The 19,464-nt window shown below is 41.4% G+C and overlaps 2 protein-coding genes across 2 annotated transcripts in view; one reads left to right on the top strand and one right to left on the bottom strand.

The window, feature by feature from the left end:
- Window positions 1–1,215: 1,215 nt before the first annotated feature.
- Window positions 1,216–12,818, top strand: LOC306741171 (uncharacterized protein; the record flags this gene model as incomplete). Its single annotated transcript, XM_079223424.1, has 16 exons — window positions 1,216–1,291; window positions 2,455–2,630; window positions 2,744–2,800; window positions 2,952–3,080; window positions 4,288–4,377; window positions 5,519–5,605; window positions 5,830–5,931; window positions 6,261–6,434; window positions 7,242–7,332; window positions 7,437–7,534; window positions 8,284–8,487; window positions 8,908–9,018; window positions 9,096–9,162; window positions 10,189–10,461; window positions 11,393–11,562; window positions 12,282–12,818. The coding sequence occupies 16 exons, from the start codon at window positions 1,216–1,218 to the stop codon at window positions 12,816–12,818; spliced, it is 2,442 nt and encodes an 813-aa protein (XP_079079550.1).
- Window positions 12,819–18,076: 5,258 nt separating this feature from the next.
- Window positions 18,077–19,464, bottom strand: part of LOC306741172 (GRAM domain-containing protein 4-like) — a gene marked incomplete at both ends in the record, with an annotated part of 14,117 nt that continues 12,729 nt past the window's right edge. The window contains 3 exon segments of the mRNA XM_079223425.1: window positions 18,077–18,187; window positions 18,965–19,059; window positions 19,062–19,069. Of these exon segments, the coding sequence (XP_079079551.1) occupies window positions 18,077–18,187; window positions 18,965–19,059; window positions 19,062–19,069 (214 nt within the window).

Genomic DNA, 19,464 nt, shown 5'->3' on the forward strand with positions numbered 1-19,464 from the left:
ATAATGTTCTGCTTTTATGCACATTTTATATCATATCGTTCACCTTCCTAAAATAATGGCCTAAGTCATTTTTTCAGGTTTTTTAGAAAACATAACAAATGTAATCGGGCTGCCTCTAGACACGGCACAACAGGCACACTGCAACAACGGTCAAATTATGTTATGATTACTAATATTATGTTCGAGTGAGATTTTCAATGACAAAAATGCTAACTAAATTGCTAGCTTAAATGCTAGCTTCAAAATGCCATCTTGAAAAGCTTGTAAAATTGCCTACGTCACATTGTCTTTGGAGTTAGGCAAAATAAAATGGCCTAAGTCTCACTCTTGACATAGTTATACTACAGGGGTCGAATCACATGATCTGTTCAACTGAGCATGGAGGAGATTTAACCAGAGGTGACCAGTACCACGAGGAGATGATTTAGGCAAGAACAACATTTTTGCCATTCTTTTAGGAAGGTGACGATATTGTACCCACACAACTTTAAACCTTTTGTGATACATTGCAAATGTTTTATTTAATATAGTAATCAAATTAAATGCAGCACAACTTGACAACTGAGCTCCAGAATACAGCAGGTGTAAATGTGAAAATCCTCAACATTACTACAGACATATTTTGAACCATAATTAAAAGCCTTTTCAGTATATCTCACCCAAATGGGAACCTTTCGTGCCCAGTTATGGCATCGCTGATGGTTTGATTGGAAGGCTGGAGAGAGCACAGAGAACCAGTTTTAACTTAAAGTGTAGCCGCTCATAATCAACAAGTTCACATTTTGGATATATTAAAGTAGTACTAGTAGTACTAGTAGTAGTAGTAGTAGTTGGGGTATCGTTGTGTGGACGTGTAAAACACATAATAACGTCTATGGTTCCTGTATTGTGTGTTGTTTGTTCCGTCTTTGTTAACAACCCTACGTGCTAATATGAAGACATTACTTGATCAAATAAAACTTAATTAAGGGTTATCATTAATGATTTCACCTTCTGTGTGTGTACACATGTAACCATGATGTGCCTCAAGTCAAACCCATCAAGTGAAAGACAATTTGTCACAAATAAGGTTTTTATAACTTCCCGGCACAAACAGCCGTGTGTTGTGTCTTTACGACGGCGGCGGGGGGGAAAGTCCACTGCGGCCATAAAGCCGAGCAGATAAGTGGAAAACAGAGACGGGCGAGGATCAGTTCAGACGGGACGGACGGAGACATGGACGGGATTCACCCGCACTCCTTCTGCTTTCTGCTTCTGCTTCTGGTTCTGCTTCCAACGTCCGCCGTCGACAGTGAGTACTGAACGGCGGTGTGCTAACATGGGGCTTCCTCCGGTACAGACATATCAGTTATAGCCACGCATAATGTGAGAAGTTAGATAAATAACATACAAGGGGAATAAAAAAGCAGACCCTAACCCTAACCCATTCGCAGTGGAAAGTGTCTTGTCTGGAGGTGAAGGGTGCAGACGTTTAATTTAGGATGTCAAACTATCACTACTGATCAATTGCTCAATGGATAATCTGTGTTTTTTTATTAACCAGCAATTATTGCAGCAGTAAAACGTTGTGAAGGATTTGGCGGCATCTCGTGACGAGGCTGCAGATTGCTAACAAATGAAGCTATTTAAACCAAAATGGCCGACGCAAAAACACAAATGTGCCCGTCGAGAGCCAGTGTTTGGTTTGTCCGTTCTGGGCTTCTGTAGAACATGGCGACCGGCTCCTTAAAGAGGACCAGCTACGTACGTGGACATAATCGCCTCGTGAACACAAAGTTTCTTATTTACAGGTTATTATACACTGAAAAACAACATACTGTGTTGTATTCCATTTCTGTCAATAGTTCCCCTTAAATGCATCGCACTGTTAAATATATGTATATACATGTTAAATCACATTCATCCTGTATGCACTAAAAAAACAAAACATTTAAAACAGGTTTAGATTAGAGTTGCAGTTATCTCTAAATTGATCTGTTAATAAAATAATTGCAACTTGAGCCTCAGGCTGATCTAATATGCACCGATCTGGAAGTGCAAGCAAAAAAGTTAACAACCTAAAAGCATGACAAACATTATTCCATAAACTACCTTCAGATTGAAGTTCCTGGACAAAGTTTTGAGAGAAATCTTTCTCCCGGATCCCAGTTGTAGTTTACAGTGAATCCTTTTCAGTTGATTGCACCATAAAGCCATGTTAATTGTAATGTAACTTATTATTAGCTCCTCTGCTCTTGTCAAACTAATACCACATTTGAACTTTTCAAATATTTATTAAGTATTATTGAGAATATTCTGTGGGACCTCTAAGCACTTCATTAAGTATTTCATGATTTTCAGAAATCACTCACGAACTTTTGCACTGAACCAGTGCAAAAGGTCGTGAGTGATTGCTAAAATCATGACATACACCGTTTTTCTTTTTCTAATTCATCTCTTCTTGTTTCCCAACAGTCTGTTCAGCTTCACAGGTGGAGGTTTCAGAAAGCCTCCCGGTGGGTGATGTCGTGCTGATGATCACGGTCCAACCGAATGTGACCCTCCAGTTCAAACCTGCCCCCGCAAACCCCGACAACCCATTCACCTTGAGAGGAAACGAGCTGGTAGTTGAGAGGCCGTTGGACTATGAGGTCTGTAGGTCATGACTGGTGGTGTCAAACAGATCCAGACCCAGGTCTCGGTTCAGATACTCGTCTGTGAAAACACCTGACTGTCGAGCATAAAAGTTTGTTTTTGTTTACAGACTGCAAGTACTCATACGGTCGATATCATCTGCATGAAAGCAGCCCCCAGCATGGAGGTAACGCGTTCTTCATACACTAAACACGTTAAACTGTGATACATTATACTGTGGTGACTTTAACTTTTCCTTTGTGGTGTATTCAAACGGTTACATTCACCAAATATATTTTAATGAGGTTCCTGAGACGGTTCTTCGGGTGGTTGTAAAGGTTCTTGAAGAGGCGGTACATGTGTTTGAAGAGCGTCTCTGGGTCATTGAGGAGGTTCTCCAGGTGATTCTCCAAGATGTTCTCTATGGGCTGGAGGAGGTGTTACAGGTTATTGATGATGAGGTACAGGTACTTGAGTAGGTTCTCTAGGGGGCTTGAAGATGTTCTCTGTGGGTTTGAGGTGGTTTTAGAGGTTCCTGATAATGATGGACAGGTGCTTGAGGAGGTTCTCTGGGGCTTGAAGATGTTCTTTATGGGCTTGAAGGAGGTTTTACAGGTTCTTGAACAAAATGTCCAGGTGCTTGAGAAGGTTCTCTTGGGGCTTGAGGAAGTTGTGCAGGTTCATCGAAGCGGTTCTACAGATGCTTGAGGAGTCTGTATGGTTTCTGGAAAAAAAATTGAGGTGCTTGAGTAGGTTCTCTGTGGGCTTGAAGATGTTCTCTCTATGGGTTTGAGAAGGTTTTAGAGGTTCCTGATAATGACGCCCAGGTGCTTGAGGAAGTTCTCTGGGGCTTGAAGATGTTCTCTATGGGCTTGAGGAGGTTGTACAGGTTCTTGATCAAAATATTCAGGTGCTTGAGAAGGTGCTCTGGGGGCTTGATGAAGTTGTACAGGTTCCTCAAAGAGGTTCTATAGATGCTTGAGGAGCCTGTATGGGTTCTGGAAAAAAAAATTGAGGCACTTGAGTAGGTTCTCTGTGGGCTTAAGGATGTTCTACAGATGCTTGAGGAGCCTGTACAGGTTCTTGAAAAATATATACAGGCGCTTGAGGGGGTTCTCAAGCAGTTTGAGGAGGTGGTACAGGTTCCTGTATGGCTTATGGAAAAATGTAGTGCTTGAAGAGATTTGCTTTGGGGTTGAGGATGTTCTACTGGTTCTTGAAGAGGTCCTACAGATGCTTGAGGAACGACCAGGTTCTTATTTGGCTTATTTGGGTCGTTGAGGATGTTGTGAAGGGTATTCGTAGAGTTTCTACAGGTTCTTGAGATGGTGGTCAAGCTCTGTGAGTGTGTGAGGAGGTTCTCAATGTGCTTGTAGAGGTTGTACAGGTTTTTGAGAACGTTGTGAAGGCCTTTTGTGAAGCTTTAGAGTTTCTGTTCCACATTTATAAGCAGGTCTTACAGACAGAAAAGCAATGTGTCAACCATTATAGGCGTAAAGATCTACATGCAGCTCAGAGATGGATGTCAGAAGTTGTGTCTTTGATATATTTACTATTCTTAATGTATAGTCACATATTATTAACAAGTTGTATGCAATGAAAGTTGCAATAAACAATTATATAAAATCAATATCAAAACAAGTAAATAAGGCTTGTGTTTCTCTTTGTTTCTAGCTTCGACTCAGCTTCGTTGTAGGTCTCAAGAATGTGAATGATAACCGTCCCGTCTTTGACCAGAACCCGTACCAGGTCAATGTCAGTGAGGTAAGAGTCTGATGAACACCTTTACAGGAGTTATTGTTCAGCATTGTAGTTGTTTGTTAGTTGCCTTGACCAAATTACCAAATGGTGTTTTAAATCATATATTTTCATCCCGTGCGCATAACGGTAGCAAAGTTACTCTGGATTACGTTGCACAATGTGGAATCAGCTCCTAATCATCTTTTAGGAGCTAGTGTGCTTCCATCTTTGTCCCAACCATTTGTTTTGGGCCCTGTAAAATATATGTTCAGATCCTGGGAGGTGGTGTGGGGAATAAGGTCCGGAGTCCAAAAAGAGTTAAGCCTAGTTTATGGTTCTCCATAACATTCATGTTTTCCGGTACCTGAAGTCCTCACTCCGCCCTCCTGTGTTTACTAACGCAATATTTGACCTAGAAGGAATTGTTATTCAGTTCTATATGTTACAACTGATGAGACTACAGCTTTCAGTCAACCTTTCACAGAAACCTTTCTTCTCGGCTGGCTGACATGCAACTCAAATCCCCCACCAGTTCCTTATCTCATGTCATAAACCACAGGACGAACCACAGGTGGTCCATTCTCTTTGTTCCTTAAGACCAAATGCTCCTTTGTAAAACCCTCAACCACTGTCTGTGTGTAAATTATCATGTGACCCTCAGCGTACTCCTGGCTCTGTGACCTGATAAACAATAATCTATTTTAAGCATTGCAATGTACACATGGACATCATTACACAGTAATAAAGTGACCTTCATAGGCATACAATTACAAATCCCTCATAATAATATCCCTTATTAATAATCATATTTCATGCATTGTAATGTACACATAAACAACTTATTTTACATAGATGTGCAAGTCCAAATGTGACAAACTAAGCTTAAATAACACTACAGCCCATTAGTCCAGTTTCAACATGGAAAGACAGCTGCCGAAAGGAATGTTTTGTTTTTGTTTTCTGCACAAAGTCCTGACCCCAACACCTTTGGGATGAACTTGAACAAAGACTGTGAGTCAGACCGGATCACCAAACATCAGTGATGCTCTTGTGTCTGATAGACAAAAGGTCTACTGATGCTTGTGAAGTGTCAACGAGTTTTTTAGGATGTGTAACAACTGTGACTCGAGTTCATATTTAATCCCTCTGACGGTTTTTGTCCCAGATGTCTCCTGTTGGCACAACCGTGCGCCGCTTCGCCGCCACAGACTTAGATGGTCAAGTGATCAGCTACAAGCTGACGCCAGAATCGGTAAGACCTCTTGCTTGTTTTTTCTTTCATCTCTCCAACATTTAGAATAAATGAATCTCCGTGTTGCTTGTCTTCCTTGGAGTCAGATGAGATATCATAGTTTAATCTTTAATTCAGAGATTTGCCCAGAAAAGATGTATCCTAGCACAAAGACGTAGGAGGAAACTTCTCGCTCGAGGGCCAGACCCAAAGAGATTTGACATCGTTCTGTTGGACTCCTGCAGAGCGGCTTTAGGCTGAGGACGCCCACCAACCCGGATCTCCTCATTGAGACGGCGCTCGACTATGAGAACATCAAAAATGTCGAACTGGTATTAACTGCTCAGGTGAGTACTGTTCACTGCTGGTTCAGAACTCTGATTTCCCCTTGTCCGATTCAATGAATCAAACATTTCTTTCAGTCTCTGGAGGCCAGGCGTGCTCTCTTAAACGTTTGAGACATCACGTGAACTCTGAAATGATTTTAGTTTTTGTTGAGATTTGACTGAATACACATTGTCGTCCAAAGACTTTGAATGGAGACAAGCATCTGTAAATTGTTTGGATTTTGCAGGATTTTGACAGAAGTTTCAGTCCAGTTTCTCAGGTATCTAACCGTCATACTGCAGCAGGCGGTGTACTAAAATAATCACATTGTCGCTTCTTTTTTTTAAAGGACACGCTATTGGACGGTGTTTCGTTCACTTCCAACACCACAATCCAGGTCACCATCTTAGACGGGGACAACAGGCCGCCATGGTTCCAGCCCTGCAACAAACACGAGGTTGGGGGCGCCGTGATCTGCCAGAGCGCCGGCTACACCGGCAGGGTCGTCCTGAACGAACAAGAGGTGCGACCCTTTATCTGGAAAATCCAGCGCTGATGCTGAACCGTCAGCTGGAAAGCGTAGATGCAGGGAGGCGATGCGATCCAAACTGAAAGTTGAATTTGATGCCATGAATCGTTCAAATAGGGATAACGGGGCACAATTTCAGATACGAAAAAAAAAAAAAAAGTTTCTATACTTGGCTGAAGTATAATTCTTATATATATATATAGATATATATATATATATATATATATATATATATATATATATATATATATATATATATATATATATATATATATATATATATATATATATTACCGTAAAAGTCGGGTTACCTCCGGTCAGTGTCCCGCTGTAGCAAGCTAGGAGCAGCGCTAGCTAGCGCTGCTACTAACTCCCCGCACCTGCTGCTAGCTCCTCGCTGCTGCTGCTAGTGTCTGCGTCCCCTCTGCCCAAGTCGGGTGTTAGCGCGGAACTAGCATGAGCGCCAGCTGGCTACAGCAGGGAGCAAACGGGGACACTGGCCGAAGGTAGTAGCGGCGTATAACCCGACTTTTACGGTATATATATATATATAGAAGCAAAATGCAAGTGCAAAGGAAACAAACTTGGCAAATTGTGCATCATATTTGCATTGTGTTTTCTACATTATTTGTTTGATGATGTCATCTTTTCACAGAGTTTTCTGCTTTGTTTGTTCAATGGTACCCAACTGGAAAAGCCATTAATCTCCACGAACCAACTCCTAATAATCGGACAACGGTAGTGGATGGAAACGGACATTAGTGCTAATTTACCTTTGCCAATGTTTGCTTTCCTCCGCAGCCCGGAGCGTTGCCTCTAGAGCCAGGGCCGCTGTACGCCATCGACGGAGATTCAGGGATAAACGGGGAAGTGACGTACTCGTTCTTGGGCGGTAAGCGACGCGTGGTTTGTTCCTCGGTCTGACATCAACATCCAGCCGACATAAGTTTGCTGGTGATCGGCGGGTAGAAGCAGCTCAGTCTGTCTTTGTTTCAGGAGATGCAGGCGGTCTGTTTCAGATCAACCCCAACACGGGGAACATCACCATGCGGAAGCCGGCCGACGTGTTGGGAACGCTCAGCCTGACGGTTCTGGTAAAGACAAACCTTGTTTTTATCCAATCGGTCGTTCAAATTATGGCGTCTTTGTGTCTTCTTTGTTTTAAGGGTTTGATAATTGATATAGAAGCATTACAGGTTTTAGTCTAGCCCTCATATTTCTGGGAATTTGATAATGAGTTTAAATTCTAGAATTCATTTCACGTTACAGTTGTTGGGTTTCTTTGTAGTCAGTTTTTTTCTCTAATCTTTGTATATCTCATGTCCTGTGTTCTCCTTCGAGAAGAAAAAAACCTGAAACCAAACAGAAAGACATTTTTATTTTTCAATCACATCCAACTCCAGCCGTCTGAGACAAAAATAGATCATTTCCAATATTTTCTTCTTTGTTACAGTTATAAAAAAAAACAACGAGGGCTGCATTTAACAGTTATTCTACATTATCAAATTATTATTTATTTTTTTGACAAATTTCTAATCGTTTGGTCCACAAGATGGCCGTCACAACTTCAGATTGAACGGATTAATTAAGTTAAGTTTTCGTATTTGAAATAATTGTTTACTCCAGAAAAAGGGGTTAAGTTTGGACATTAAAATGTATTTGTAGTGACATATTGAAAAGGTTTTGAGACAACATGAAGACTATAATGTAAAAATAATAAAAAATCGAATTGAACGGGGAATCAATAGACAAAATATGAGGTTTGTCATTCATTGAAAGATGAGCACAGTTTAGACTGTAGGTGGTCATCAGTGGTCACCGTCCTCCTGTGTTTCTCTCCCAGGCAGCTCAGACGATAAACAGTTACCAGTTTGCCACCGCCGCCGTCACGGTCAGCGTTCAGGTGAAGAGTCTCCACCGGCCGCAGTTTCAGAGTCCTCGGTACGACGCCGTCGTCACCGCGGTGGGCGTCATGGCCACCGACCCGAAGGCCGAGGGCGAGCCGCTGCGGATCCTCGCCATGGACGACGACTACGCCGGCACTGCGGTAAAAATAACACTGATTCCAGTCTTTGTTCTTTTGTCTGTCTTTTTGTTTTATTATCAGTATTAAAACCATTTTCTCAAGTTAATAGCTGAGATCATCAAGAAATTATCCAAAGCCACAAACCGTAAATTGGAGAGAATATTAAACAAACAAACAAACAAACAAACAAAAAACTACTTTATTTAGAGGTCAAACTGAAGGGTATTGCACCTGAAATCTGCGCACCAGACTCCAGTGCAACCCTTTCAGTGAACTCTCTTCACTCCGTTGGCTTTGTTGTGAACTAAAAGCGTGAATCTACCGTTAAACTGAATGGCCATTGTATCGGTTTCCAGTGTTTGGGGACTGAGGAAGTCTTTTTTGGAAGTTGTCCGTCTACTCGATGTGCCGCACTGACCTTTTGATTTTCTGACCAAACAGGGTATCAATCCCCACATCACCTACTCCGTCAACGGGAGCAATGACTTCTCCGTCATTGGTGGCTATTTGTTCATGACGACGGATCTCCCGGAGGGCTCGCTATCTCTGCAAGTGAGTACAAATCTCGAAAAACCTATAGTCACGGAACGATAATGGTCATTGTTGAACTACTAACTTCGTTCCTCCAGTTGCTGGCGTTGGACACGACCAACGGAGAAACAGCTGAAGCTCAGCTGTTGGTGGAGGTGACTGCAGGTAGGAAGAAAACCTTCATGGACGCTCTGCTAAGCATTGAGAGGCACATCCTCCAAATGCATGCAACCGTGAGGGCCAGAATGAAGAGCTTGTAAAATGCAAATTGCAAATTAGCTTCTGACGCCTCAAGAACAAAAGCCGATTCATAATAAATTCCAGATTCAGAATTGGCCCGTTTCCTCGGCACAGTCTTGTGGTTGGTCTGCTCTCGTGTCACCAAAAACAGACAAGCAGGGTCCTAGTGCAGCAGTTTCGTACACGGCGTTTGATCGGCAGCTTAACGCCGGATGGAGTTTGTTTAAACGCCGTCCATTCAGGTGTGAGAGCGTTCAGGCTGAACAAAAAGGGGAATTTCGGATGATCTACAGTCGTGTAACGTAGCAAACGCATGTGACCTAGAGCTGGTTCTCTGGAGGTGGTGGAGACACATCTGCACCAGTTGAACTTCTTTCAACTCGTGCAAACGATTTCCTGGATCTTTATGATTCCACATCACTAACTTTAACAGACGGGACACGATAATTGAAAAACTAAAAAGGGAAAGTGAAGTTCCACACTCTTTTCTTTGTTCAATTCCTGCTACACTTCCTGTGAAACAGCAGGAGCTCTGTTGGCTAGCTGGGGAACATGTCGGGAACCGTTGGGTCCAGTGATAGGGACTGGACGTCCCTATTGCGTCCAGTCTAAAGGTCCTTCAGACTGGACGCAATATGGACGTCTAAAAGTCCTTCAGACTGGACGCAATAGGGACGTCTAATGGTCCTTCAGACTGGACGCAATAGGGACGTCTAATGGTCCTTCAGACTGGACGCAATAGGGACGTCTAAAGGTCCTTCAGACTGGACGCAAAATGGACGTCTAAAGGTCCTTCAGACTGGACGCAATATGGACATTCAGTCCATATTGCGTCCAGTCTGAAGGTCCTTCAGAATGGGTGCAATATGCCTCCAATGGACCATCAGAAGCTCGGAGAGGACAGGAACACAAGGTGAAACCACTAAGCTTCAAAGTGCGTTCTCCTCGTAGGTCTGAACACCACCAGTTTGCCCCTGAGCACTGCAGACAGTGTGGCCACGACATCGGGGGGGGAATCCTCCACCGGCAGCGAGACCACAGCCGGAGAGTCCACCTCCAACCCCACGACACCCACTGACCTCTCAACCACCATCGGCGACACAACCAGTGAGAGCATCATCTCCACCACTGATCCCAGTATGACCAGTGAAGGCAACACTATTAATCCCAGTTTGACCAGTGAAGGAAGCGCCTCCACAGCCAGCACAGCTCACCCGCTCACAGGTGGTCACCCTTTTGTTCTGCTCAGATGAGCGGGTTGGTTAGAAAATACGAGAACAAAATAAACTAGTGAGGCAGCCGAGGGAGGAACGTTCTGGTCGGATTTAAGTAGCGGAAGAGTTCACAATGTGTTCAGGAGCAAAGACGCAGTGTCTTGTTGTTGACATGAAAAGCAGCCAACCACAGAGCTCTACGCCAACGTGTCTGAGACTTTGAAGTGAGTCTGTTGTAGTCACAACAGATTGTCTTTTTTTGTTTAGCCATTTGAAATACTATGTGTAAAAAAGAAGAAATAAAAGAGAGAGACATAGAGGTGAAATCTGATTGGATAAGAGCTCTCCTTAAAAAAAGCTGCAATGGACGCAGCGCTGCAGGCTGGAAGCAGAGCAACAGAGGAAGACAGGAGCTGTGCAATGAGAAAATAAGCTAGGGAAAAATAATGATTATACATGTAGTGCATTTGTGAAAAACAATTACATCATAAAATAGCTATAACTTTGTGATTCTGTTGAGGCCAGCAGAGAAGGCGTAGCTGGCCCACCACTGGTAAACTATAATATGACATTTTGAATTATCTTTTAATGGTATACTACAATAGTATACCATTAAAAGGTAATTCAATGGTATACTATAATAGTATACCATTAAAAGGTTAATCGGTAATTAAAAAGGTCATATTATAGTATACCCTTAAAAGGTCATATTATAGTATACCATCAAAAGGTCATATTATAGTACACCATTAAAAGGTCACATTATATACCATTAAAAGTTCAAAAAGGTCGATGTCATACATTAATCCAATCAATGATAGATGTTGAATAGATGAAGTTTGAGATTGACCAAAAATGTTGGTTCCACATTTTGCCGTTTATTTGTATTTTTCATAATTCTTTCTCCAACGCCTGTATTTAGTAACTTTTTGCTCCCGCAGCCATCGCCCCGGGGGGCGGCTTCGGGCCGGTGGACATGGCGGCGCTGGGGGCGACCCTGGGGGTCCTGCTGCTCGCCTGCCTGGCGGTTATCCTGGTGCTCGCACTTCGCATCCGGAGGGGCGACGCCGACCGGAAGAAGATCTTTGAAGCCAGCGTGTTCCAAAGCGCTGTACGGTCAAATTGTTTTGAGGATTACATAACTTCATATACGTGTCACCGGAGACGCATTTCCCTCCAACTAGTGGGCAGATTTAATGTGACGCACAATCACTGGAAAAGGAAGTGGCTGTAAGAACCCCCCGGAAATCTCAGAATTTTGGTCTAATAATTAGTCCAGAAGACTGTTACCTAAGGAAGCCCATTTCCGCTAGTAAAAGAAAAGAAACAAATATTATACATTTAGCCGTGATAATAAAAAATATCCCCACGATAAAAAGTCAAAATGATGAGATGAAAAGTTATAAATAGATAGAAAGTCGAAATTATGAAATCAAATGTAATAATTATGAGATAGAAAGTCAAAATGATTAGAAAAAAAGTCATAATGATGAGATAAAACATCAAAATTTCATCGTATTTCTTTGTTTTACTGCGGGAATGGGCTTCCATATTATCCCGATGTGTGCGGGGAGCCGACAGGAAGTGGGGCGGTGAGGTCACTAGGGTACTCGTTAGGACTCTACTGATGGGCCTAAAAACCTGCAGAGCCTTTTTTCGGCATTTGTGCCAAGTGAGCAACTTCGTCATGGCCGTTGTTCTTGAACGCTACATCCCATCCTCCATACCCACGAGTTCCTCCCTTAAAGAACCCGCCAACCCGGAGGGAAACACCGCAGCTTCTAGGGGTCACCAGCCGGACTTTGACCTGAATGTGTTTTCCTTCCACAGCTGGTTCAAGGCGGTCAGAAGGGCGGCGTCCAGTACACCAACGAGGCCTTCCAAAACGACGACGACGACGGAGACAGCACCGGCTCCGGCGGCCCGGCGGCGGGAAGCGTGAGGGTCGACTTCCCGCCCGCCGCAACGTCATTTTCGATGCCGATGCCGCTGCGTGTTCTCCCGCGCGACGAAGACGCGGCCAGCCAGGCGACCTCGGACGGCGAGGAGAAGGAGGTGAGACCCATCCTGACCAAGGAGAGGCGCGCGGACGACGGGTACAAGTCGGTCTGGTTCAAGGAGGACATCGACCCCGACGCCAAGGAGGAGGTGGTCATCATCCCGGACAGCAGGGAGGACGACAGCGAGGAAGACGAGGAGCCGTCGTCCAGCGGCAGAGAGGACGACAGCGAAGACGGCGGCGGCCCGCGGGTCAAAAGCCAGAGGGTGATGTTTAACGACGCGGATCTGGACAGCGGCCTCGGGGTCAAGATGGAGGATCCGGATGACGACTCGGAGGGTGGCGAAGTGTTGACCGATGATCTGTGAAAGACGAGCACCGCCTATAATAAAGTCTAATGATTCATCAGCAGGCTTGTAACCATCTGCCTTATCAATTAATGACAGAGGATCAGGACTGGACGCACCTTATGGAAAGATTCGTTTTTAAGGAAGTAGTTTAATTTTGCGCGTGGGTGAAGCTTCTAAATACATTTAACCTTTTACAGCATTTATAGTTGATGTAAATACTGCACGTGTCATAATTAATGTAGTTTCCTGATTGAAGATATTATGTTTATGTATTAAATGAGTTTGAGGCTGTTATCAATGTCGGGGGAAATACAGAAATGGATTTATGTTCCCTAAAATCAAAGCATGTAATTTAAAGTGACCAACTTGTGTGTTAAGTGAGAATTTTGGTCTAATAATTAGTTGAGAAGACTGTTATCTAAGGAAGCCCATTTCCGTTAGTAAAAGGAAAAATAAGATAATACATTTAACCGTGATAATAAAAATATGCCCATGATAAAAAGTCAAAATGATGAGATAAAAAGTAATAATTATGAGATAGAAACTTTTTATCTCAATTATGACTTTATCTCATAATAATGACATATTTTTATTACATTTACCAACTTATGTGTTAAGGTTAATACGCATGCAAATGTTTGATATTCAGTCTGTAAGTTTAGTCTTTCAGCTTCTCCTTCTAGTTTTGTAACACAATATATTTTTGCAGAAAGGTTCCCAGGTTTATTTTTGAGTGGATAATTCACTGGTTACGATGGTCGTTCAGCACTGACGGGCAAATACGATCATGTAGTTTAAAAACACTGAAATGCACAGAGAGAGAAACAGCCGGTGATGAAAAAAATAAAAGTTTGAACTGAACACACGTCAGCTGTTAGTCCGTGAGAATGAAACTCCTCCCTGATACCGAAGGCCGTAAAACATTATGACAGAAACTCTGAACGTCTCTTAAATAACACAAACGTTTGTCAGCAGATGAACTGAAAGAATTGAAACTTTTGTGTAAATACAAAATATGTCTGTTGATTGTTTGGCTCAAACCATTAATAAACCCTTAAATTAAGAAATAAGGTGCTTTATGAATGTTGTCTTCCAACTTGTATTACTCAAAATAAACTATTCAAATAATTCTATGAACATTAACTTACTGATTATATTGAATATGTGACTCATTATTCCATCATAAACAAAGAGAGGGCAAAGTTTCCTTCTGGAACCACAGAGGAAGAATCCAACCTGCAGAAGACTCTCTACTGACACCGCAGGCTGAAGCCGGTACTGCATTGAATACAACAACAACAGATTGTCCGTGTTTGGCATTTTGATTTTATTTAAATTAAAAAAGATTTACATCACTTTTCCGACAACAGAAATCATTTCATTTTTAAAAAATGAACACCTATTTGTACAATGACACCCTTTTATAAAACCATTCAGGGGAGAGAAGACGAGGCGGGAAACGAAACCAGAAGACAAACCCGAGGAAGATTAGGAGGTGAAAGCTAAAGGGTCAGGAAGCGCATTAAAACAAATGAACTCTAAATGAGGCAACATGGCGTTAATAACTGGCATCAATACTGAGAACAAAAAAAAGAAATTAAAACTACAAAAGACAAAATTCTTGTCAACGAAAGAGCTGAGAGGCCCGATCACTGACGTGAGAAAGATTTATCAAAACATGTACTTGAATAAAAACATATATATGTTATTATACTGACGCTTTCATTACGCTGCATGTTCCATGTGCAATTTAGAAACAATAATACCTCATTTTACTCATTCAAAGGGATCTATTTTGGACAGATTGGGGTTTTTTTTGGACACATTTGTTTTTCCCAATAAAATGGAGTGAATTCCAGGTGAAATGAAAGTAATGAATGCTGGTGTGACAGCCTTCAGACTGCCAGTTAAGAGTTAATACACAGTGACAGACACCATTATAACATGTACACGGCTGCTCTTTAGCGCGCTAGCAAACGCTTTATCAGGCTGTAACACAAACAAAACAAAACAAAAACAAACAAAAAAAAAGAGTAGTTTCCTTAATTAATGTAAATTATTTTTTAATCTGAATTTTAAAACACCTGCCGGATGCACAAAGTAAGAAGAGGAGCTAAAACGTCACTGTTTTAACTTGTTTAGCATTAGCTGATTAGAAATAAAAGTTATACTTAAAGTGACAATAGTATCATTTATATATATATATATATATATATATATATATATATATATATATATATATAGTACATATATATTACATAACAATATATATAAATGATATATATATATATATATATATATATACATACATATATATATATATATTATTGATATATATATATATATATATATATATATATATATATATATATATATATATATATATATATATAAATAATATATTAGCCATTTAGCCAGGTTTAGAAACTCCGTACGAACCTTTCCAACCAGAAAACACATCGGCTAACGTTAAGATCAACAACATTTGGGTACCGCCTCCATTCGGGGCTCGATTTGTCTGTTTGTTTGTTTACGGCCGCATTATGTTTTCACTTTCATTAACATTGCGAGATTTGTGCTTTAATCAAGTGGAGTTAAAATAAATAAATTTGTTCCCATGTTGTAAATTTCTCAAACACCATCTCAAAAAACGTTAACATCTTATTTACGCAACGCAACACATCTTCGTGGCAGCGTCCGTTTCCTCATGAACGTTAAACGTCACGAACACGTGGAAGTTAGAAGAACTAGTTTCCATCCGAGGAGTGCCGTCTGCTCCATGTCTATCCGGGTGACTCGTTTACTCATAAATTGCTTCTAAATTGTTCTAGTTTCTGTGTTTTTTATTATTATTTGTGCTTGCTGCTTTTCCAAAAACTGTTTACCATAAAAGTCGGGTTACGAGCCGCTACTACCTTCGGTCAGTGTCCCCGTTAGCTCCCCACTGTAGCCAGCTGGGGCTCCTGCTAGCGCTCCGTTACTTCCCCGCTAACTTCCGCTAGCTCCCCGAAAACCGCCGAAGGTAGCGGGACCAGGCTCGACACCCGACTTGGGCAGAGGGGACGCGGGCAGTAGCAGCAGCAGCGACCAGTAGTAGCAGCAGCAGCGCTAGCTAGCTAGCTCCTAGCTCGCTACAGCGGGGACACTGACCGGAGGTAGGAGCGGCTTGTAACCCGACTTTTACGGTAGTTCGTCCACTGATGTGTTTTTTACTTTCCCAAAGACAAAAAATATTCTCATAATTTAAAACCAATTTAATTGTCATGATTTTAAAAAGTTTTGTCAACCTTAAAAAATTATTCGGTGGCACTTAAACATTTAAATAAATCATTCGCTATACAATTATTATTTTCAACACCAAACCCTGAGTGTTCAGAGTTGCTCCTAGCTTGTTGGCTATGAAATAAAGCTAAACCTAAAAAACAATATGATTAAATAACTGAATTGTGATTGAAAAAGTTTCAGGTTATTTTTAGGTTTCGCCGATTAGCTTCAAGCAGAGAGAAAAACTGAAGTTGATATTTAATGTCAATATGTGGCTTTGTCTTCTTGATTGTGAAATAAAGCTAAAGTATGAGCTGCATTAAGACAAACCTTCAGAGCTACAGGTTTTATCGCTGTTATCTTTAGCTAAAACAAAGAGCTATGCTAGATTTAGTTATTTAGCGTTTAGCTAAAACAAAGAGCTATGCTAGATTTAGTTATTTAGCAAAAAAAAAAAAAAAGAAGCTACGCTGAAATAACGTTAGTGGTTTACGTTGTTAGATTTAGTTTTTTAGCTTTTAGCTTAAGACGAAAAAAGAGCTATGTTGAGGTTAATTCCGTGGTTTACACGACATTTTCTAGAACATTCATATAGAAAAAAAAAACCGTCTCTTACCGCCACATAAAAAACGACATCCCATAATATTAACCGACTGTAAGGCTTAGCTGCTAAGTACAATACGGAGTCGTGTACGTTTTTACAAATCCCTGAAGACACTAATGTAAATGAATGAGCTTTAAAAATGTTAATCTGCTAATAGATTAAACTTGTTATTATATCAATGTAGCGCTGCTTTTTAAAAATCATTCTAAACTGAATATTTTTGGAGTTTTTAACTGTTTTTCAGACAAAAAAAAACATATTAACGGCATCTCTTTGTGACGGACATTTTCCCTATTTTCTCACTTTTTTATTATTTTTTTTATAATTAAATTAAAATAATTCTACATTGCAGACCCACTTTTAAAACGTTATTATTTGATGCCAAAGTCAGACATTTTCAAGTCCATCACATAAAGTCCTTAAAATGAACAAGTGAGATGTCCCATTATCGTTTTTATCTGTTTCATGGTATTTTTGTCTCTTCATACGTAACTTCACTGATTCTACCGTCTTCAAATGTCTCTTTTTTTTTATCCGAAACATATATTCAGTCTACAATGAGGAATAAAGCAGCACAGCCTCACATTGGAGAAGCTCCAACCAAAGAATGATTAAAGTGTTCGATCGATAAGTGACTTAAATGATGAATCTATGTAAACGCTAAAAGTCTCTTCACGTTGCGTGTAATATCGTGATGAACTGACATTACACGACCTGCAGCCTCAACAAACAAATTCAAAACGTTGAAATGCAACGACTGATCTTTCATGTCGCAGCTCGTGCTTCACAGTAAAAGCCTCACAAGTAGAGGAGGGATTGTGCCCTTGGAGGCTTTTACTGTGAAGCACCTGTGCAGGAAGTGTTGAGCTTCACTGACTGCAGCTTTACAGGGATGGGGTTATAAAACTGGAACCGCAGCATTGATGCTAGTGAGCTGCTGCTGTACTGGAATGTACTTTAATGGACTGAATTAAGTGTGTGTGAGACGTTGCAGTGCAGGAACCCGGCCTCCATTTGTTCACGCAGGAAACTACTTGAGGTTCCAGCCTTCGGCTTGAGACGGTACATTAGCACTCGGGTGGACGTTACCTTACCCGTTCTGCAGGGAGCGTTCTGTGCAGCTCTGAGAGCAATGGTCGCTGTCGCTTGTTGGCCGATTCCGACCCGAAACCGGCGACTTTTTGGAAAAATGGCCGACGTGATATCGCTCGTCATTGAGTTTGAAACGGCTCAAACTAAAACCAGCAGCTGTTTGAAGACGTCACCGGTGAACACAGTGAAACCATTGCAGTATTGTTGTGTGTGTGTGTGTGTGTGTGTGTGTGTGTGTGTGTGTGTGTGTGTGTGTGTGTGTGTGTGTGTGTGTGTGTGTGTGTGTCGGTATGCAGGCGGCCATCTTGGGGAGACGTCACTGTGTCTCCGGGCCGGTGGCCGCCGTCGTGTTCTGGATCTTCATGTACTGAGTGAAGATGGCGTCGAAGGCCTCGTCCCGGTGGATCATCGCGCCGAACACCATCGGCTACGAGAGAAGCGAAGGAAACGAAGCGTTAAGGAAAACGAAGCGTTAAGTCACGTTCAAACAGCGCAGGCGGTGGCAACAGCGCCGGCAGCGATACCGGCATTAGCCTGCAGGGGGGGCAGGAGGTCACCGCCCACATGACAGGTATCGAATGAAGAAGAAACAAAAGGTATCAAATTAAAGGTACTGGTATCGTCATTTTCTTAATGATTCCCAGCCCTTTTTATTTATTTGTTATCTTCGCTACATTTGGATGGAAACCTGACTGTTTGTTTTTGTATTTATTTGATTATTTGACGGGGACAGTGTCCAGAATTAGCTCATTTACATCCGTAGTCTTTATCAGGAAACAGAGAATAACATCCTAATAAATAAATAGCAGTTTGCCCTGAGAAGTATTAATTAGGTAACATAAAATTAAAACACCTGTGTGGTTGACGACGGGCTTTAGAAGTGTAAAAACTAAATAAATGATCATTATATAAAATGTCATGCTTTATTATTGACCAAACTACAAAATTAATGGTATTAACAGCTAAATGCTGCTCAAACTTTAATGCATCTGTAGTAACAAATAAATAATGTATAAAACTGTAATAAGCACGTTCACTTTTTATCCTTAAATTACATTTTTTCTGTTGAGTAAAACTACGTTAAGGAATACTTTGAATGCAGCATTTTTTTATACCGTCGTATTGTCACGTCCGGTTCAAAAGAAAAGCCCCTGAATGCACCGCCGTCATGTCACTCATTTACACATCAGAGGCTGACTCGTACCTTCTGGGTGGAGGGCGTGGCGATGGAGATGCCCATCCCAGATCCAGGAAGCACGGACAAGACTTTGTACTGAGAGAGACGGAGAAGACGACACGGTTAGATAAACTATCGTCACGGATCAGCATCGCTTACTGGGAGAAAGAGAGAAACAAAGAAAGAAAGTAGAGAGAAAGAAAGAAGAAAGTAGAGAGAAAGAAAGAAAGAAGAAAGAAAGTAGAAAGAAAGAAGTAGAGAGAAAGAAGAAAGTACAAAGAAAGAAAGAAGAAAGAAAGTAGAAAGTACAAAGAAAGAAAGTACAAAGAAAGAATGAAAGTAAGGAAGAAGAAAGAAAGTAAGGAAGAAGAAAGAAAGTAAGGAAGAAGAAAGAAAGTAAGGAAGAAGAAAGAAAGTAGAAGGAAAGTAGAGAGAAAGTAAGAAAGAAAGAAGGAAAGTAAGAAAAAAGAAAGAGACTCCACAGAGAGACAGAAAAAGAGAGAGAGAGAGAGAGAGAGAGAGAGAGA

Source organism: Taurulus bubalis, assembly GCF_910589615.1.
Source record: "Taurulus bubalis genome assembly, chromosome: 9".
Taxonomy (NCBI): domain Eukaryota; kingdom Metazoa; phylum Chordata; class Actinopteri; order Perciformes; family Cottidae; genus Taurulus; species Taurulus bubalis.